Below are 22,590 nucleotides of genomic sequence, written 5' to 3' on the forward strand. Positions count from 1 at the left end.
ACACCTTCTCCTCATCACCTCCCTCTAGTGCCCCTCCTTCTCTTTATTCCATGGTCCACAGTCTTTTCCTATTAAATTCCTCCTCCTCCTTCACCTATCACCTACCATCTTCTTAGTTCACCCACGGTCTTCCTCACCTGGTCTCATTTATCACCTACCTACGTACTCCTCCGCCTCCATTCTTTATTCCGGACTCTGCCCCCTTCCATTCTAGTCCTGATGACGAGTCTCAGCCCATAGCATCGACTGTTTATTCCCCTCCATTGATGCTGCCAGACCTGCCGAGTTCCTCCAGTATTTAGTGTGCGTTGCTCTATGATTCAGATGTCTGTGGCAGTTTCTCCTTTCGAGTGCCAGCCCAGTAATCTATACTTTGACAGCTTCAGGCAGGTCTGCAGCTGACGCCTCACTCTGCAGGCTCTAAGGTCCACACCATCAACCTGAGGCTTTCAAAACTCAGTGGGTGGTAGGATGACCCTGAAGGCAAAGCAATGCCATATGCTTTAAAGCTGCTGGCCACGAATGATCTGGACTTTCAGTGAAAGGAGCCAGCTGATGAATGAAAGCAACATGCGGATAAATAACTTCCAGTGTTCAGGGAAATCCAGCAAAACCAAGACTGATTATTGTTCTTGGGAACCTTGCCCGGGTGAAACAAAAATGCTTTTTACAAGACATGCCACTGCTCCCAATACTGAACACATTGAGGAGGGCGGCCTTTAGAGTGGCTGTTCACCTTTTGGCTACGATACCAGTGGGCTGTGTGTTAGACTGGTGGCTTCCTTGAGGAAAGCCTGCTCCGGGAGATACCTCTCCTGTCTAGCTGGAGGCCAGGGTACCAAGACCAGTTACAGGAGTGTGAGAACAGTGGGCAGTGCCAGTTGCCTTCTGTGATGCCTAGGAAATGCACTCTCCAATTCCCCTGACACTTGCGGATGTACAGTGCTGTGAAAAAGTCTTAGGCACCTATATATAGCTTGGGTGCCTAAGACTTTTTCACAGTAGTGTATGTGTCAATGTTGAGCAGAGAGTGAGTTTGTAAATCTGGCAGGAGCATAGGATGTTGGGCATGGCGAGGAAAGAGTCCCAGGGTTGGAGGGTGGCATAGATGCAGACTCACCCAGCCCTGAGATACCAGGCAAGGTCCTTTGATTCCAAGCAATTGGTTTATTGGTCATTACAGAATGTCTCTCTGATGTTTCCCACTTCCTCCCCTCCCCCTTTCCCTTTTCCCAACCATGATTCCCCACCTGCTGGTCCCTTCCCATTTTCAGTCCACAATAGAGACCCATATCAGAATCAGCTTTATCATCACGCATATTTGTCATGAAATGCAAGACTCTCAGAAGGTTAATTTACAGGTTGAGTCTGTGGTAAGGAAGAAAAATGCAGTGTTGGCATTTATTTCAAGGGGAATAGAATATAAAAGCAAAGAGATAATGCTGAGCCTTTATAAGACACTAGTCAGGCCGCACTGGACTATTGTCAACAGTTTTGGACCCCATATCTCAGAAAAGATGTCTTGTCATTGGAGAGAGTCCAGAGGAGGTTCACAAGGACGATTCTGGGAATAAAGGGGTTAACACATGAGGTGCATTTGGCAGCTTTGGGCCAGTACTCACTGGAATTTAGAAGAATGTGGGGGTGGGGGAGGGATCTCATTGAACGTACCGAATGTTGAAAGGACTAGATAGGGTGGATGTAGAGAGGATGTTCCTTATGGTGGGGGTATCCAGAACTAGAGAGCACAGCCTCAAAATTGAGGGGTGATCTTTTAGAACAGAGGTAAAGAGGAATATTTTTAGCCAGAGAGCCATGAATCTGTGGAATGCTCTGCCATAGACTGCGGTGGAGGCCAAGTGCATGGATATATTTAAGGCGGTAGTTGATCGTTTCCTGATCTGTCAGGGCATTAAAGGATATGGCAAGAAGGCAGGTATATGGGACTGAGTGGGATCTGGGATCAGCCATGATGGAATGACAGAGAAACTCGATGGGCGGAATGGCCTAATTCTGTTCCTATTTTATAGTGTTATGGTTTTTAAATTTTTTTTTGCAGCAGCAGTACAGTGCAATACATAAACTTACAGTCCAGTGCAAAAGTCTCAGGCATCCTAGCTACTGTGTATATATGTGCCTAGGTTTGTGCACAGTACTGCATGTATGTTCCTTAAGGGAATTCTGTAGTGGCCTATTAGAAATGGAACAACTCAGGGGAAAGAGAAGGTGGTGTAAGGGCTTGGGTTGCTTATGATTCAGCAGTGCAAGCAATGTTAGGTAGCAATTCTAATTTTAGATATGTCTTGATTTACTGTTGCTTTTTACTTTTGTTTTGACATCTTTATATCCCTTTGCTTTGTTTAATGCTTAATTGTCCAGTGTTATTGAGAGGCAAGGAGGAAAAATTTGGAACTTGGTCTATTACCCTAGTCACTGGACTGCACGGTAAACACTTTAAAAACCTGTTTATTATGCTCAAACACGAGAAAATTTGCAGATGCTGGTAATTCAAAGCTACACACACAAAATGCTGAAGGAACTCAGCAGGTCAGGCAGCAACTATGGAAAGGAGTACACAGTCGGGCTGAGACTCTTCTTCGGGACCGAGAAGGAAGGGCGGAGATGTCCGAATAAAAGTTGGGGGGGATGGAGGCTAGCTAGAAGGTGAAAAATGAAGCCAAGTGAGTGGGAAAGGTCAAGGACTGGAGAAGAAAGAATCTGATAGGAGAAGAGAGAGGACAATAGGAGAAAGGGAAGGAGGAGGGACCCAGTTGGAAATAACAGGCAGGCAAGAAGAAGTGAAAGGTCAGAAATGGAAATAAAGGGCGGGGGAGGGGGGACAAGTAATCAATATTCATTCAATATTCATACCAGCAGTTTGGAGGGTCTCCAGGTGGAATATAATGTGTCGATCCTTCACCCTGAGGGTGGCCTCATCTTGGAACAAGAGGAGGCCATGGATCAACACGTCAGAATGGGAATAGGAATGAACATGTTTGGCCACTGGGAGGTCGTGCTTGTGGCGGATATTGCAGAGGTGCTCATTGAAGCAGTCCCCCATCTTGCAATGTGTCTCAGCAATGTTAAGGAGCCTGCATCAGGCGCACCAGACACAGTAGATGCTGTTTACATTTTAAATACTTGCTGGTATTTATGTATATACTGCCTTTATGCATATTTACTCCATAAGCTTTTATTCCAAGTTTAACCTCTAAACTTTATTTTTATGGAATTTTTTATTTTTCATTACTGTTGAAAGATGTTTTTGTTGCAATCACGTAGCAAATTCTTAATACATGTAAATGTATAAGGAGAATAATGTTGAATTCTGATATTTGTTTCATCATTGTCTCAGTGACTGCATAATTCATAATGAGACCTGTTGCACAGCTCTCTCTGTGTATCTCTGAAATTTTCCTGCATCAACTGTATATCCATCTTTACACTAAAAGGTGCAACATCTTCGTTTCAACCAATCCCTTTAACAAGGCAAACCCATTTTCAGCAACCCTCTGCATAAATGTTACCTTACACTAGTCACAATTCCTCCAGAGGCCACTTTATGAAGAATACCAGTTGGGACTAAATGCCAACAGAGTAAATTGTGTTCTGTTAAATCTCCTTGGCTTTCTGTTTCACTGGAAATTATCCATTGCTCATTGTACAATTTCCTGTTTCCATACATCTGTTATCAGTGTTATTTGGGTGGAAAGTCAAATTTTTTGGGATTCATTTTCAGGTGACTTCCTTCAGCACACCTCCAACCCCTGAACGCAACAACAGACCATCATTTTTCTCGCCTTCATTACGCAGAAAAGCACCTAAAAATAGAATGGCAGAGATGAAGAAGTCCCATTCAGCCAATGACAGTGAGGAGTTCTTCAGACATGGCTCAGACAACGGAGATTCAGGAGGTGTGTCTTGCACTTTTCGTGTAGTTTCTAAGGAGTTACTTGTATCTGCTGTAGACAATGAATTGAATTGATCTTTAGTTGTAAGCTGCTGTGTGTTTTTCTGTGTCAATCGATGTTATACTGATGACTGTCCACATGTTTCCAATGGTTAGCTAGGCAAATAAAATCCAGCCTCTCCTTTGCTCTGGCAGGCTGTTGAAACAAGATTTCAACCAACAGCAAAATATGAGAGTAAACTTGCAACACACATGCTTCCTAAGAGCAGGTTCTATTTTGTCTTGTAGCATCATAAGTAAACCTGAACCATTCCGAGGAGAGTAGAGTTCATTATTTTAATCTAATTGCTACTCTGAGAAAGAAACTGAAAATGTGCTTTCGTGATTCACGTTAATTTTTCTTAATTGGAGAATGAAGTGACAGGAATTAAGAGTTAAATTCAGTAAGTTTACCAAGGGGAGCAACGTGAAATTCTGTTGATTGGTAATCAGTTTAACTATCCTTTCCTTGCAGATTTAAACAATTTGTACTGCTGTTTTCTGCTGGAGAATTACTGCATTAACTGACTGTGGGGTTGTCTGTTTCAGAAAGATATTGTGTGTGTGTGTGTGTGTCCACAGCATGTATTTACTGTCTGCAACACTGGAGGCTATTCTGGCCATCCAGGTCATGCCAGCTCTCAACAGAATAATGCCATGGGTGCCATTTCCCCCTTCTTATTTTACAGTTGCCTGTAATTTGTTCTCTTTCATTTCCAATCCTCTTCAATTCCTTTGACTTCTTATCTGCACTAAGGGATAATTTTACAAGAGCCAATTAACCTACCAGCACATCTTTTGAGTCTGAAAGGAACTCCGAAAACCTGGGTTAAAAATAAAACTCGCATGGTCACGGGGCTGTTAGGGATTGTTGGGACATCTTTCAGGTATGTGATGAATATAGGAGCCAGTTAGTACAGGCTACAAATAGTCTTCGATCTAGGCTGAGGAAAGCTGCTCGACTATACAGCCTATTGCCTGCAGAGAGCTCTCTCTGTCCAGTGGGAAAAGAAGTCTGTTTTGGATGTCTGGATTTCCAGCAAAGGTACTTGAATAGGTAGAAGTGTTCACGTTAGTTGAGATGTGCTCTCATTGTAAGTATTTTAGGGAGCCATATGCCTACACCTGGAACATTGAAGTAAACAGCCGTTGTGTCCATTGACACTGACTGTTATCTTTGAGCTTAAAAAGTATAAAACCTGACTGTACTTCTAAGTTCAGAGAGTGTCACCAGAGATTTTCATGTCTGCATGTGGCTCATTCAGAATGATGTCCCAGTAGATCAGGGAGGTTGAGATTTGATCTGGCTCCCTGGATCTGAGAAGCAGCAACTACATCACCGTTCTCCCCCTGGGTGTGGAAAAAAAGTTTGTTTAAAAACTAATCCGGTCACTTTGTATCAAGGCAACCATCTTCTTCCTGCATCTGCCTCCCTGACCCTGAGATACAGTTTGCGCACACTTTTGCCATGGGCCCTGAGAAATAAGTTCTAAAACACATGTAGGAATGGAATTAAGGACAGAGTGGAAACACGTACATTCCTAAGCACAGGTAAGTAACCAAGATCTGTTGGTGTGGGATTTTCTGTCCTTGTATACGACAATGGAATTAAAAGCAGCAATTTAGCTTTATGCTGAGTGAATTGCCTGCTTCTGACTGATTAATATGGTAATTTGGGAACCAGCAGCCCAGGAAATTAGAGCACACGTGAGAGAGACGTGCAGAAGGGACTGCAGATGCCGGAATCTGGAGCAACAACAAAGTGCTGGAGGAACTCAGCGAGTCAGGCAGCATCAATGGAGGGAAACAGACAGTTGATATTCTCAGATTGAGACACTTCAAAACATCAGGACTGGAATTAGAAGAGAGCGAGGGAGTGGAGAGGGAGGAGGGGTGGAGTAAGAGTTAGAAGATACAGGCAAGCGGGTGATAGGCAGGTGGGGAACTGGGAGAGTGGAAATGATGCAAGAAGCTGGCAGCTGATAAGTGGAAGCTGATGAAGATAGAGTGTAATAGAAGAGAATTGGACCATGGAATAAATGGAAGAAGGTGGGGAGAAGAACTGGTAAGTCTGCATGGGTGATGGGCAGATTGAGAGAGCAAAGGGGGACAAAGAGAAGATGTAATGGGGCTGGTGGGATAGGAAAAATAGGGAGGGGGAACAGAGGGAAGTGGTAAACCAGAAATTGCTGTTCATTCTGTCGGGCTGGAGCCTCCCAAGGCAGATTATGAGATGCTGTTCCTCTAATCTGTGTCTAGTCTCAAGACGGCAGTGTAGGAGAAAAGTGGAATTAAAATTGGTGGCCACCCGGAGATATTGGACAGAGTGAAGTTGCTTGACAGAATGATCCTCCAACCTGCATTGTGTCTTACGGATGTAGAGGAGGCTGCATCAGGAGCACCGGATGCAATCAGTAACACTTGTGAAGGACTGCCTCATCTAGAAGGAGAACCTAGGCCCCTGAAGGGTGGTGAGGTGGAGGTGAAGGGGCAGTTTACAGGGATAGGTGCCTGGAAAAGGATCGGTGAGATGGACAAACAGACAAGAGAGTTTGGAGAGAGCTGTCCCAGTAGAGAAAGGAGGAGAGGGGAAGATATGCCTGTTGGTGAGATCCCATTGGTAATGTTGGAATTTGTGGAAAGTGATATGATGAATGCATGGGCTGATGGGTTGGTAGGTGAGGACCAGGGGAACTCTAAACCTGTTATGTCTTGAGGATTCAGGAATAGGGCAAGGACAGATGGACAAGAAATAGAAGAGGTGCAGGTGAGGGCTTCATCAATAGCAGAGGGGAGGGAGACACTGTTTTCTGAAAGAGGAGAACATCTCTGATGGTCTGAGGTGGAAAGCCTCATCACTAGATCAGAAGCAATGTTGGTTTGCATATTCTTGTCCCAGCTCTGTCTTTTACTGTCTGACTCCATCCACAGTGCTGAATTGGCCTTAATGAGGCCATGCACAACAAAATAGTATGTCGACTATGAATTCTCATCACTCCTTGGAGCTGTTTGTCCAACTGTGGCCAGAGGATCACTGGCAATGCCTTCTTTTCCCATTATCAGTTCATTTAGGAATTCTCCAAGGATCCGCGCTTTGTCCCTTCTATTTCCTCGTCTAAAGGTTGCCCCTTGAAGGAGTCACCCAAAGGGGTTTATTTGCTTCCATATAAATGCTTGCACCACCTAGTTCAATGAACAGGTCATTGAAGGAATTATTGATGTTCTGTCTCACATCCTGAAATTTCAACAATTCCCTTCCCCGCCCCCTACAGATGCTGCTCGACCCTTCAAGTTCCACCAGCAGATAGTTTGTTGCTCCAGATTACAGCATCTGTGGTTTTGTATCTCCATCCGACACCTAGTTCAACTTCCCTTGCATTCCTGTTGAACTCTCCACAGGCTCTGTTGGGTTGATCAGTTTTTCTGGCATTTACAGGATTTCCCACACCCCGCCCCCCCCACTCAGCTGAGCATTAGGAAATAGAGAGTTACAGCTTTCAACCCTTGCCTCAGACATAATCTCAGAACCAATTCCCTTTGTCGCCACTGTCTTGAGGCGAAACAGGCTTTACAACCATTTGAGCCCTGTCCAACTAGTACTGAGATTACAGGTTGGACAGTTAATAGTCTCTGAATTAATATCCTCCCCATCACGGAGACTGCTACTCGTGGAATGTGTCTCTACTCTGATGCTTCAGGCCATCTGCCACTGACACTTTTGTTCACGTCTCTGCCACCATTTTAATTAATCAGGTGCTTTCTTGGCTGAAATCCCTTCACTAGTTCTTCCTCCATCTTCCATATAAACAAATAGATGACCGTGTACAACTCTGTAAAGTTGGTATCCTGTTCTGCACTGATAAAGAAAGGCCAGTAAAAGTTTCAGGTTATAGTTAGAGAAAAAGAAGTTCTAAAATGCAGCAAAAGCAAAGGGATGGAACGAACGAACAGAATGTTTATGATAGGGTGCTAAGGAAGGAATAAATGACAAAAGGCATGAAAGGGAAAGGCAAGAGAAGAAGATGAGCAATTTTAATTGTTTGCTCCCAATATGTGGCCATTGTCACATTATTTGTATTCTTCATAAAAATAAGAGTTGACCACGTTGCCATGGGTTTGGAGCGGCCCCTAAGAAGATGCAAACCAGCTAAGGACAGGAAGGGCAGTCTCCAACCGTTAATGGCAGTAGCCTTTTACTGCAATCGTGTCAGTTTCACTGCTACTAGTTTTCTGTTCCACTTTTAATTACTTGGCTTTAAGCTCACTAGCTGCTGTGTTGGAGTTCAAGCCGTTTTCTTTGACTTCTGGATAGCTGCTCAGTAACTCAGTCACTGTGCTACCATACTTAGAGAAAGGTTGGGTTTAGAGGAGGGTAAATGTATTGGTAAATCTCTCTTCACATTGCAGCTCAGCTCAGTATTTACAGCATTGTTAGCACCTTCAGTATATTGTCAGTTTAGAACATGTATTATTATGCTTGCCTAAACATTTCTACACTGCCCTAATTTCGCTTCCAGAATTAGAGTGTCCCTAATTTAAGATTCCTGTCCTAGTATTTGAATCCGTTTCTCTGCACTCCCCCCACCCAACTCTGTTTCTTCTTCAAGCTCCACATACACGCTTTTCCGTCTCCCACTTCCACAGACTATTGCTGTCCAATTCCTGCACTTGCAGATTTTGAAATCTCTTCTCTCTCTGTCTGTCTGTCTATCTCCCTCTGAAGACCCTTTTAAAATGAGTTATGGACCCCTCTGTATCACTCCTCTTTTGGCTTGCTTCTTGCTGATGTATTTGTGGAGAAGGGCTCTTTACCAATAACTTATAATGATGAAGTATCTCCAACATTGGTAATGTTGGTTGCCAAGGTAGGATAAATGCCTTCAATCCATTGCAAAACATCTGTTAATGATTTTAAAAACCCACTCCTTAAACTGCTAGTTGAAGATTCGGGTACAACCTTGTTATCAGCTTTCTGATCCTAACTTACTGGCCCAGCAGAATAATTCATTACACAGGGGTACTGAAAACTGTAGTTCCGGTTACCATTTGAGTAGTATACATACGAGGGGTGATTGACAAGTTCGTGGCCTAAGGTAGCACATTTATTTTTCAACATAGTCCCCTCCTACATTTACACACTTAGTCCAGCAGTCATGGAACAAAGGTTCTGAACTTAAAGAGGGGTAACTTTGAAGGTATGAGACGTGAATTAGCTAAGATAGACTGGCAAATGACACTTAAAGGATTGACGGTGGATATGCAATGGCAAGCATTTAAAGGTTGCATGGATGAACTACAACAATTGTTCATCCCAGTTTGGCAAAAGAATAAATCAAGGAAGGTAGTGCACCCGTGGCTGACAAGAGAAATTAGGGATAGTATCAATTCCAAAGAAGTAGCATACAAATTAGCCAGAGAAAGTGGCTCACCACTGGGAGAAATTCAGAGTTCAGCAGAGGAGGACAAAGGGCTTAATTAGGAAGGGGAAAAAAGATTATGAGAGAAAACTGGCGGGGAACATAAAAACGGACTGTAAAAGCTTTTATAGATATGTAAAAAGGAAAAGACTGGTAAAGACAAATGTAGGTCCCCTGCAGACAGAAACAGGTGAATTGATTATGGGGAGCAAGGACATGGCAGACCAATTGAATAATTACTTTGGTTCTGTCTTCACTAAGGAGGACATAAATAATCTTCCAGAAATAGTAAGGGACAGAGGATCCAGTGAGATGGAGGAACTGAGTGAAATACATGTTAGTAGGGAAGTGGTGTTAGGTAAATTGAAGGGATTGAAGGCAGATAAATCCCCAGGGCCAGATGGTCTGCATCCCAGAGTGCTTAAGGAAGTAGCCCAAGAAATAGTGGATGCATTAGTGATAATTTTTCAAAACTCGTTAGATTCTGGACTAGTTCCTGAGGATTGGAGGGTGGCTAATGTAACCCCACTTTTTAAAAAAGGAGGGAGAGAGAAACCGGGGAATTATAGACCGGTTAGCCTAACGTCGGTGGTGGGGAAACTGCTGGAGTCAGTTATCAAGGATGTGATAACAGCACATTTGGAAAGCGGTGAAATGATCAGACAAAGTCAGCATGGATTTGTGAAAGGAAAATCATGTCTGACAAATCTCATAGAATTTTTTGAGGATGTAACTAGTAGAGTGGATAGGGGAGAACCAGTGGATGTGGTATATTTGGATTTTCAAAAGGCTTTTGACAAGGTCCCACACAGGAGATTAGTGTGCAAACTTAAAGCACACGGTATTGGGGGTAAGGTATTGGTGTGGGTGGAGAATTGGTTAGCAGACAGGAAGCAAAGAGTGGGAATAAACGGGACCTTTTCAGAATGGCAGGCGGTGACTAGTGGGGTACCGCAAGGCTCAGTGCTGGGACCCCAGTTGTTTACAATATATATTAATGACTTGGATGAGGGAATTAAATGCAGCATCTCCAAGTTTGCGGATGACACGAAGCTGGGTGGCAGTGTTAGCAGTGAGGAGGATGCTAACAGGATGCAGGGTGACTTGGATAGGTTGGGTGAGTGGGCAAACTCATGGCAGATGCAATTTAATGTGGATAAATGTGAAGTTATCCACTTTGGTGGCAAAAATAGGAAAACAGATTATTATCTGAATGGTGGCCGATTAGGAAAAGGGGAGGTGCAACGAGACCTGGGTGTCATTATACACCAGTCATTGAAAGTGGGCATGCAGGTACAGCAGGCGGTGAAAAAGGCGAATGGTATGCTGGCATTTATAGCGAGAGGATTCGAGTACAGGAGCAGGGAGGTACTACTGCAGTTGTACAAGGCCTTGGTGAGACCACACCTGGAGTATTGTGTGCAGTTTTGGTCCCCTAACCTGAGGAAAGACATCTTTGCCATAGAGGGAGTACAAAGAAGGTTCACCAGATTGATTCCTGGGATGGCAGGACTTTCATATGAAGAAAGACTGGATGAACTGGGCTTGTACTCGTTGGAATTTAGAAGATTGAGGGGGGATCTGATTGAAACGTATAAGATCCTAAAGGGATTGGACAGGCTAGATGCAGGAAGATTGTTCCCGATGTTGGGGAAGTCCAGAACGAGGGGCCACCGTTTGAGGATAGAGGGGAAGCCTTTTAGGACCGAGATTAGGAAAAACTTCTTCACACAGAGAGTGGTGAATCTGTGGAATTCTCTGCCACGGGAAACTGTTGAGGCCAGTTCATTGGCATATTTAAGAGGGAGTTAGATATGGCCCTTGTGGCTACAGGGGTCAGGGGGTATGGAGGGAAGGCTGGGGCGGGGTTCTGAGTTGGATGATCAGCCATGATCATAATAAATGGCGGTGCAGGCTCGAAGGGCCGAATGGCCTACTCCTGCACCTATTTTCTATGTTTCTATGTTTCTATACGGATCTTGGACCTCCAGAAAGTGTCCACAGCAGGGGTGATTGATAAGTTTGTGGCCTAATGTAGAAGGAGATGAGTTATACAGCTCTCGTTACATGCACATGCAGGTCAACTCTTTGGGTGATTATGCAGAAAGTTTGAAGTTAATAACTCATTTCCTTCTACCTTAGGCCATGAACTTATCAATCACCGTTGATGAGTTATTAACTTCAAACTTTCTGCATAACCACTCAAAGAGTTGACCTGCATGTGCGTGTAATGAGAGCTGTATAACTCATCTCCTTCCACCTTAGGCCACGAAGTTATCAATCACCCCTGCTGTGGACATTTCCTGGAGGTCCAAGATCCATATGCTCCACGACCACTGAACTAAGAGTGTAGATGTAGGAGGGGACTATGGTGAAAAATAAATGTGCTAGGTTTTCTAAAATTGACTCCTTCTACTTTAGGCCACAAATTTATCAATCACCCTTTGTACGTTGCCTAGTTTCGTCATTCCTGTGTTTCCTCCAACCACCCCTGCTCCAGCTATTTTGAAATGATGATTGATACAATATCTGTCTACATTTCAAAAGCACTATCCCTTACCTGATCTGTGTTGTTTTTTTTTGCAGACATGCATGGTGTATCCAACCTACGATCGCGCTCTTTGTCAGGGACTGGAAGGTCCTTGGTTGGGTCCTGGCTAAAGCTGAATAGAACAGAAGAAAATTTTCTACTCTATGCACACCTCACCTATGTCACATTACCAATGCATCGCATTACAACAGGTAAATTCCATCATCAGCTTCACTGCTAACAAGAGAAAATCTGCAGATGCTGGAAATCCGAGCAACACACACAAAATGCTGGAGGAACTCAGCAGGCCAGGCAGCATCTATGGAGAAAAGTACAGGCGATGTTTCGGGAAGGGTTTCGGCCTGAAATGTCGACTGTACTTTTTTGCATAGATGCTGCCTGGCCTGCTGAGTTCCTCCAACATTTTGTGTGTGCTGCTCAGCTTCATTTCTGTTTGATAGACATCCAAAAATGATATGTAAGCAAAAGGAAATGTATTGCTCATTCGTTATTAGTGGACAGTTGATCAAGAGACGCCAAGGGAGAAAAATGGAGAGTAATGCTGCATTTGACTTTTCAAATAAAGGAAAATATTTTAATGTGAACTAAATTAACACATAGCTACCTATTTGCCCTGTGAAAGGCAGAGTTTCTTATTTCCTTTTAAAGATTTTTCCTGTTAAAGATGGCACTGGCAAGACTCGGCGACACTTTACAGGCAGCAAGCAAAACCACTAACTACTCAATTAATTACATTATTTTCTGGATTACAATCACTGCAATCTGCAGCCTGTAATTTCCCTTTGGGAGCTGTGCTTTTGAACTGTCTGTACGACCTGGCGTTTTTGTGGTATCACGAAGGACTCTGCGAAATGCACTCTTGAGAATGCAGGTATAGCCGCAGCGGCCATTGCTGCAGTAGACTTGGGGACAGGTTGAAGTGCAGGGCCTGGGCCTGGGAGTGAGAAACAAACTGATGTTTGGCCATTGCTGGAGCAGACCTGAGGCCAGATCAAAGCGGTGGGGCCTGGGCCCACAAGTGTAAAACAAGCCAATGTTTGGCCAATTAAAAATATCAGGGTGTCAAGGCCGAGGGTGAAGGACGAACTGATATTCAGCTGACTGCTCCATGAGGCCTACTTGCCTTAACGCTGAACTGCCTGTGTGGCTATGGCCTGTAGCCATCAGGCTCTTGGACTCCCCTCAGCACTGAACTGGCTGTGTGGCTGTGGCCTGCAGCCGTCAGGCTCCTGGACTCCCCTCAGCGCTGAACTGGCTGTGTGGCTGTGGACTAACCTTTGGAGACTCTGCGGTTCATGTTCTGTATGTTATTTGTTTACTATTTTATTGTTTGCATGATTTGTTCTTGTTTTCTCACTCGTTGGGTGTTTGATGGTGTTTGTTGTGTGGGGCTTTCTAATAGGCACTATTGTGTTTTTGTTTTGAGGCTGCCTGTAAGAAGACTAATCTCAAGGTTGTACGTAGTATACATACTTTGATAATAAATGTGGTTGGAACCTTGAACTTTAAAGACCAAGATGCTGAGAATGGGTGTGTAATGTGGGAACACGTGGATTCATGGATTTGAGCTAGGAACTATTGAGAGTTTGCTGCATCAGAGAAAAGAATGTAGAATGAAATACTTTTCACTGGTCTTAAAAGTGATGCCATCTGTTAAATTAATCTAATTCAAATTCCGTTAGATTCAATCTGGCGAGTTCACTTATTTAATTTACCTCTTTGTAAACCTTTCCTTGAAGGCACAGATGTCTGGAAGTATGTGAAGTCCTTTAAATATCAAATTATTCCAGTTTGATTTATTAAGTCATCCCTTTTGATTTTCTTTTCAATTGTAAATGGATTATTACATAGCTACAACACAACAGTTCATAAATAATTCATTATTAATTAATGAATCTTGGTAAATCAGATTTCTTTTCTTTAAAACATTCAGTCTTGCCCAGACTTGAGTTGTTGATTCAGCAACAGGAAATACACTAGACAGCATCTGTGAGCAGATGGATCAAAGATTTGGGAAGGGCCTCATGAACATATCAATCCTTCTGTTTACCTTGCAGTTGCCGAGTAATCTGTAGGGTATTCTAGGCGGATTCATTTCCAGCTTTTCCATATGTCTACCACTGTTTTGAGTTTCTAAACATGTTTTGCCAGCCACTAACATCTAGCCATGTACCAGGCTACTGTGCAATAGAATGGGCGGCAGAGCTTGCAAAGTGTTGGAAGTGCTTGTGAATGAATTTCAGCAGAATTCCTTCCCTCCTATCACACCCCAATTAATACAAAAATAATGTGTAAATTAATAATTAAAGAAAGGAATGTTTTGTACTGATCTCAGATTACTTAAATGTGATGAAAGTATTTTACTTTAGTAACCTTGATGATACTATTCAGAACACGTGGGAAAACCTGCCTACTTATAAAATCTTCCACATTCATCAAAAGGAGCAGCTGGAGTCTCTGCTAACATGACCACCATAAGAAGCTATAAGGTGAAGCCTCTGAACATGGCCACCATAAGATGTTATAAGGTGCCATGGGATAACACCTCTTGATGCTACAGCAATTCCTTCGCACATTCAGAAGTGTTAGACTAAACATTGTGCTCAATGTTCTAAAAATGGGTCTTGAAGGCTTCACTCTATCTCACAAGTAACAGTACTCCCACTGAAATCTGGAATGCTCCAAACACAACTCTCCTTATTTTCACCTTCAGAGCAGAATGGTTAGAGTTGTACAGAAATGGGACCCTTGCGCACCACATCTACGCTGACCTTTTTGCTAATCCATATTAATCCAGTTTTTTTTTTAAATTTCAGGTTTTCTAGGAAACAGCAACATCCTGTTGTGCCATCAGATTCTCAGGTGGCAGTAATTCCATAATCTTTTTCCAAACCTATTATGTAAAGTGAATTACAGCAAATTAACTGAATTAAAACAGGATTATTCTTCAGACGCCAGTAATTACAAATGCTCATTAAGTGCTCTGGAATAATTCCATGTACAAACCCATCAATCCCATGTTCCCTCTATCAGATATTTTGGTTCCAAATAAAGAGAAAATTGGAATGGGGATCATTGACTTGGCCACTGTTCCCACAGCCCCAGAGCTCAGTTGAACCTTAGTGTTAAGATTTAATCGTGACCTTTCAAATTACATTCATGGTCTCTCTCTCTTTCTCTCTTGTAGATATTTTAGAAGTCCGTCAGAAACCGATCCTGATGACGTAGCAGGGAGAAGGCACTGCCTTACAAACTCGCAGCCAAGTGCCTAAATGCAACTGGATTCTTGACGACGCTACCACCTAGTGTTGGGATGGAAGGGAAGTTTATTAGAATACCAGCCAATCAAAGTGCCTCCTTCACCTGCCCACAGGACGTTGCCAGTGTTCATTTAGTAATCACACTGCGTTTGTTTTCTGATCAGAGTCCAGTTAGGAGCTGCTGCTTAATTAATAAACAACACAGAATGCTTCGTGAATAGTCTCCGAAGGTAACTGCATTTGTGCCCAAGAACACCAGGAAAGGAGAACAAAGACAGAGGGAATTATCTGCTGAAATTTATATTAAAGAAAAAAACATTACGTTAAATTTTAAAGGAACTGTGTTCAATAAGTAGAGGACAATTTTCTTCCCATACTCTATCCTTTGTCAAATCACCATTTGGATAGTGTGATTATACCAGTAATGTTGTAGGGTAACACTTGATTTTTTTTTACAAATGGGGCAGAGGTAACAAAAGACATGGAACCACTGTGACCGTGCAGTGTTATTAATTTTTGTGGAGACTATGAATCAATGGGGTTTGTTAAGGAAGAAGGAGAATTGGCTGCCCTTATTTTAAAAGAAAAGGCAGCTTTGTTGATCTTGTCAAAGGCAATCATATTCAAAGGGAAACACATGCTTGGAAAATCTAGGCTGTTGCTCATGAGCCCCAGGGAGGTGGACTGTTGGTTGTTAATTGGACCCTTACATTTGGGTGTGAACTTGTTTTGTGGAAATTGTATATATTTAAAGTTATTGCAAAATCCCTTTTCTAGGAATATTTGTACATGCAAGGGTAAAGATTTGTCTCTGTTACTAATTCATAACTGTTTAAGATAGGATTTTGCTGGCACTTTCTCAAATATGACATGACCTAAATTCAGTCTTGAGGTGTTTTGTGTGGGAGCTCAGCATAGCTTGCCCCGGCAGCAATCCTTGCAGTGCATCTGGAGAATGGTTAAGTAATTGATGTTGAAACTCTGAACACAAACTGGCCCAACACAAAAGTGAGTTTTAGTGAGGGGAAAAGGGAATTTTGCTTTCCTTCAGCTGATGCCATTTTACGTACAGTACATACTTGGGGATTAAAGATTTTAACAATTTCTTTAAGTTGTCCTTTGCTTGATGCAGCCAAAGTGGAATAAGGAAGCTGCAGCTATTTAATGAATTACTGGGTCCATCTGTACCAGGCCTCAATGTAGAGCTTCACTTACCATCCAGGAAGGCTAATGGCAGGTTCTGCTCTGACCTCTTCCTCTTCTTTATGGAAGACAAGTCATTTCTACTTGTTGATAAATTTAAAATGCTTGTATAGCACCATTCTGCAGTTCCTACATTCTGCTGCTTGCGATTCAGAACAATGTCTTCATGGTGATTTTCTTGAAAAGTTCAATTGAAAAGTGCAATAGCATTACTAACCATTGCTTCCATGTCATAAAACATTGACGTCATTAGAGGAACATAGAAATTAAGTTTTGTTGGCAAATGGATATTAACTTGCGGCTTTCATTTTTGATGCCTCCTGAAGTTGAATAGGTGTACGTTCTGTCTGGCATAAAGTGGAAGGAGAATGAACACTGTGGCTAAAACTGAATCTGTTCCATTATGACCCTCTGGTAGAAAACTTTGCACATAGGCAAACTCTACAAGTGTGTGAGAAATAAAGTTTTGTAACAGAGTACTCCATGTACATATAAATAAGATCATATGTTGCCCTATCCCAAAACAGCTAATTGAATTGCTGATATTGTTATGTTTCTCTTTTAAAAAGAGTATTTGTTGTATTATTTTCATTTAGTTAGCTTAAAAATTTATTCTTTTCTGCTACTAGGCACTGCAGTAACAGTGACTGGACACCTGCCACTTGTGTATTTTTTAAGTGGTAGCAGGATTAGAATAATATGGAAGGAACAAAAGCTTCAAGTACTTGCTTTCCTTTAGGGGAGGGAAGAGGAAGGGAGCTACCATTATGGAATGGCTGAATGCCAAATTCATTGGTTCATTGTCGTTGTTGTTGAGAGAGCTCGGTGGAAGTAATTTATTTTTTAATTTTAGACAAAAATGGTAGGCTAAATAGATTTAGCACTGAGCAGGAATCCGAACCCATTAAGTGCAACTAAAATTTCTTTTATTGATTGTTCTGGTGGTTGGTGATTTATTCACCACTGTGAATCTGGTGGTCAGAAACTGTAGTTTTTCTGCTTCACCTTGGAACAGTGAAAAGGCATGCTTGCTGTCCATTGTTGTGTACAGATGTTCCTGCATGCTTTGTTGAATGAGTCACCAATAAGTTTTGCAGCACAGCTCTTTATTGGGGTTGTTACGCTGACAAAACCAGCCACTTTCCCCCCAATATTGCTTGTTTTTACAACATTAGGTTGCACCAGGAACAGTCTTCCAACCATATTCCACATCCTCAGCTTGCTTTAGTGTGCTGCTCTATGTCATGGTTACAATTGATGAAAGCTCACAGTAGGGAACAGAGGTGAAAGGACAGATATGATTAATCCAGAATATATTCAACAAACATCATATTCTGAATAAGGAAATATGGCCAGTAAAAAATATCTGTGGCTCAAACAACTTTGGATTGTTGACACAATGCCTAAGTATGACTATATTAAAAATATAAAGACTAGCATATTTGTTAAAGTCTTCCAAAACATTTGGTCCACTATTTCAGCATCTTTCTGTTTTGTACAGTGCAAAATTATAGCAACTGAAGCACACGACCACCAATAAGAGTGCTCCAACTATTTGCTTGGAAAACCTTCATATTCTATACAATGCTCCTATCTCCCCTTCCATATTTAATGGTTGTCATTAAAGATTAATTCTCATAAAAATCCATTTTTCCCCAAAGAGGGCTGACATTTCTAGTTTAGTAGGAGTTTTCTGAAAGGCACTACCAACCAACGTTAACACAAGTTATCCGTGTAATTTGTATTTGAGCATGTGCCATCTTATTTTACTCTTTTGTATTTACCTCAACACTCTCAAACCAAATTGATTTTTTAAAAGAGGTGTTTTCAACTGTTCACTGACAGTTCTCCTTTAATAAATAAGTTGCTATAAGTGCGCTCTTGCAGGAAATTGACAAGCTGTCTCATTGCACAAGATTAATATTCAGTATTTTGTCAAATGCTGAAATGATTCAGAGTGAAAGCTAGAAGGCAGGAAGGAGATTCATGGGTCCTTTCAAAAAGGAACTTGTTTTGCAAATTAAGGCTAAGTTCATTCTGAAACGAGGGTGTTTATTCCTTCTGATGGAGAAAAAATGCTGATTCATTTAATCTGTCTTGTTTTGCAACAGTTGTTTAGTTACTCATATCTATTTGTATAGATGATTTCGGCAATGGCGTAGGTCAAGATCAAAACCATCCATGTGTCTTCCAAGAGATGAAATGCTACCTACTCCTTGATGCTCTAGGCAGTGTGTATCAGAATATTTATCTTTGCATCCTTATCACTTAAGCTTTGAGTGAAGGCAGAACAAAATGTAACACTGTTTCTAGGGACGAGGACTAATGTATAGATGCTGGCCTTGGCATGGCTTTTGTTTTACCTAAACATTGGAGTCCATCGATAAGACATTGAGTTTTGAATTATTTTAGATGCAATTCTATTGAGGTTCTATTAATATTTGAAGTTGGCTAAACATTAATCATGAATATTAATTAATACATTCAATGAAATACCCTTGTAAACCCAAAATTTAAGTATTGATTTATGGCAATATAATTGGCTCAAGTTACTCCTAAACAATGCCATGGAAAAACTACACATTTTTTTTCACTCTTGATTGTTCCTCTAATTCTTATTGTTTAGGAGTAGCTCTATGACAGGAGGCTGTCTTAGTGATTTGACAAACTTTTGGAAGAATGTACTCCATTTTTTTTTTGCATGAATCGAGAGTAATTGTATCATGAAAATGACTGAACCAGTCAAACCATTTGTTAGAGTGTTCCTCTTCAGAGAATCCTGAAAAAAATGTGCATGCTACAATTCTTTCAGATTAAACTATAGGCTCGGCTACAACTTAGTGTGTATTGATCATCCAGTGATGCACTAAATTATTTCATATGCTCTGATTTTTTTCATAACATAGAACTTTGGGCATTTGGAGTAAAATAGCATTTTAATACCTCACTCTTTCAAAAGCTAATTTCTACTGTTCAATGTGAGTAATACAAAGTCATGTATTACCTATGTGCTAACATTATCTGCTAGTACTTTAACTCTAATGTGCCAATAACAGCAGGAAACTGCAGCTTCTAGAAGCAACTTTTCCAGTCTGTTTCTGGCAGTGATCACAAGACTACTTGGCACAGTCTGTAGAGGAATATAATCTATATCTAAGCACAGTGAAAAGTCATGTGAGATTTTTGAGCTGCTGAACAAAGTACTTTTGGAAAAAAAGTCTTACCTTCACCTTAACTCCACTCCCTATCCCACAGAGGAACCAGTAGTTTTCAAATTTTCTGTCTACTTTTCTCCATATTTCTACTGATCGGATCTTTTATTGAAGGAGAATTTAGTCTATTGAAATATAGTCTCTTTTGGGTTTGTTATTTTTATAACTTCCTATGAATTGTAAAAAGTCATGAAATTGTATCAGATTTCTCCAACAACTGCTGGGATAGCCATGTGTAAACCTGTACACTTACTTGTAGCGTCTTTTTGCAGGTGCAGATTTCTAGTGTCAGATGTGAAATAATTATAGGAATTTCCCACTGTAAAACCAGCTACTTGTTTTGTACTTGCTACAGAACCTACATTCTTTCAGCAACACTGTTGTTCTAATATTGTTCTAGTCTGCATGATTGTTCCAGATTTTTATTCTTCATCAGAAATAGTTTGACAAGTTTCTTGATTTAGATAAAGAATGTGCCTGATGGTCTGCTTTCTCCCTTGATCTCATTTACCATGCTTACTATGATACCAAAGTGCAACGTATCAAAAGAGATTCTACAAGATCCTGGACCATATTCACACAGTTGGAGTATGACTTTGCCAGCTTTATAAAATAAAGAATCCTTTTAATACAAAATTTAATTGTCAATGAATATAGTTGTAACCCTGTCCTACAGGCAGTGAATCAGGTGAAACACTATCCTAACTTGGAATTCCAAACAGATCATCCCCACTTCTCAACAAGTAAACACTTCTTCTATACTACCGCAACTAAAATTGTAGATACTTCTAAATGTATTTGATTTCCCCCATCTCTCCACTTTAATAATGTGGTGGTGGGGGGGGGGAAGGGGGTTCCTATGCCTAGGAACAGTTTCCAGGATGGATTTACTGGCATCTACGCCAAGGCAAACCAAAGCAGGAAAATTGTACACAAAATATTTTGCCGATCCTTTACTTGAGGGATTTTGTCTACAAAGGTATAGCTGCCTTATTTAATTCCAATCCCGGGAATTAAAATTTCTAAGAAATAACCCAGTGGGAAGTGAGGCAGTGCTTAAATGCTTCAATGATAAACTTGTGGGTTTTTTTTTGCAATTTGAGCTGCCAGATATAACAGCACTGAACTTGCTTCATTGAAGATGGGATTTCAAGATTATGATAGAACTTGAACAATTTTTCTAACCTACCTTCTGTATGATTCAACTCAAATATTGGTGAGCAATGCCTTTGTTCTGATTGACATTTAGTAGGGGATAACCTTATTACAGAAAATGCTGCTGTACTTTGGGTTGCAATCTGCATTGGAATCTGTTGACATTTTACTGTGGCGGAACACAGCTGATTTCAATACCAAAATGTTTTGTCAAACTGACGATAGTCTAGTCCAGTCTCAGTTATTTGGTTTTGTCTTTGCTTTAAGACCTCCTTTAAATAATTTAAATTTTATCTGAAATATGTATTTTCCCTTTTATAGATAGATCAACAGAAATATCTGATTTGAGGGGCTGATACTACCCTCGATACACAGCAAAGAATATGTCCCAGTGAATGATTTAATAGCCAGGCTGAGCACGGTATTATTGTGGTTCATTCTCTCATGGGAGCCTCAAATCCCATGTATCTTTCACTTTGATTCTTATGTATGCATAATTTACAGCTCACCAATCTTTTGTCTCCTAGTTTTTCTAATGCTTTTTTATAATTCATAAGAAAAAAAAGTTATTTAAACTTCCTTCCAGCCCTCCTAATTGTCTTTATAATTCACTTTTTCCTTGTGTTTTGTTGTGTAAAATGAAATGAACTTGAGGCACAGCTGTGCTACTGTTGAACCTAAATAATGTTGAGGCCAAAAGCATTGTTTAACACAGTCCAATTATAGGTGTCAAGTTGTGAAAAAAGTAGGCTTCAGTTTGTATGTAAATATACTATTAAAGTTCCTGATGCTTCAAAATAATTTAATAAACAGTCAATAAATCTATTACAAGTCTGTCGTATGATTTCAAGAAAACAGTAAAAATAAAGCACTTCATTCAAAGAGTGCATTTTAAGAATACACAAGGCCCAGCTGACCTCCCCTTCTGTGCTTCCTTGTACCTCAGATTGACAAGACTCTGCTGAATAACTATTAAAGGACAGTATCAGCTGAACTGTTCAGCACTGAATCGTAAATTTTAAGCTGGTTCTTCAATTAGAATGCACAAAACCTCTAAGTAACTTCTATTGAATTATTTGTTCAGATTTAATTTGGGGGCGGGGGAGGTTGCTTACCAAGATTTATTGTTACTCAAAACCATTCAACTAAAGCTTTTAGGCTCCGATGTGAGGTGTCTAGGAGGCAAAATACAAGGAATGAAGGTGGTTATTCGGCGCCAATAGACTATCCTTCTGTTAAACATAAGTAGACAACCTTATTATAATGTATTCATGTGTATTTTGACCCTTGTGGGCTGCTGTCCAGCTGTGTGTTATGTACTGAATGTAATGTGAGAGGGCGTTCTGGGTAGACGGCTTACAAGCAAAATAAACAGCTACACGGTTGTTCCTGACCTCTGACCTCTCCACCTCTCGTGTGCGCGTTATTCACGGCCACCCAGCTTTCCAGGACCACAAACCTAACAACCGGCGGCGAGGTGACGAGTCCTCACATGATACTTACCGTTCTGTTCCCTTCAGCAAGAAAAGAATGTGTGTAATGCCAGCGGTGCACCGTTGTGTAATGTGCATGGGTGAAAAGACGATGGCCGCAGGAAGCGCGGTGAGGAGAGAACGAGAACAGGATAGTTAAGTAAAACAAATAAGAAAGGGAGCGAGATGGATAAGACTAGTTAATATTTCTGGAACATGATCACGATCTGGAAAATGGCAACAATGTTTGGAAGTATGGGGCCATATGATGAAATGACAGAACAATGGAGTTTACATACTGAATTCTGTATATTGCATTGGCAGATCAAATTTCAGATGATATTCACTTTCCAACTTTTCAGTGGGAACTT

The 22,590-nt window shown here is 41.2% G+C and overlaps 1 protein-coding gene across 2 annotated transcripts in view; it reads left to right on the forward strand.

The window, feature by feature from the left end:
* The window catches only part of kiaa0930, a 103,132-nt gene extending 81,416 nt beyond the window's left edge, over nt 1–21,716 (forward strand). The window contains exons 9-11 of one of the 2 annotated variants that reach the window (XM_063058094.1): nt 3,740–3,914; nt 11,953–12,108; nt 15,105–21,716. In XM_063058094.1, coding sequence (XP_062914164.1) covers nt 3,740–3,914; nt 11,953–12,108; nt 15,105–15,145 — 372 coding nt within the window. In that variant the 3' untranslated portion in view covers nt 15,146–21,716. The remainder of the gene's footprint in view (nt 1–3,739; nt 3,915–11,952; nt 12,109–15,104) is intronic. The other variant, XM_063058095.1, reaches the window with a different exon arrangement.
* Nucleotides 21,717–22,590: the final 874 nt, after the last annotated feature.

The sequence above is a fragment of the Mobula hypostoma genome, chromosome 9, assembly GCF_963921235.1.
Source record: "Mobula hypostoma chromosome 9, sMobHyp1.1, whole genome shotgun sequence".
NCBI lineage: Eukaryota > Metazoa > Chordata > Chondrichthyes > Myliobatiformes > Myliobatidae > Mobula > Mobula hypostoma.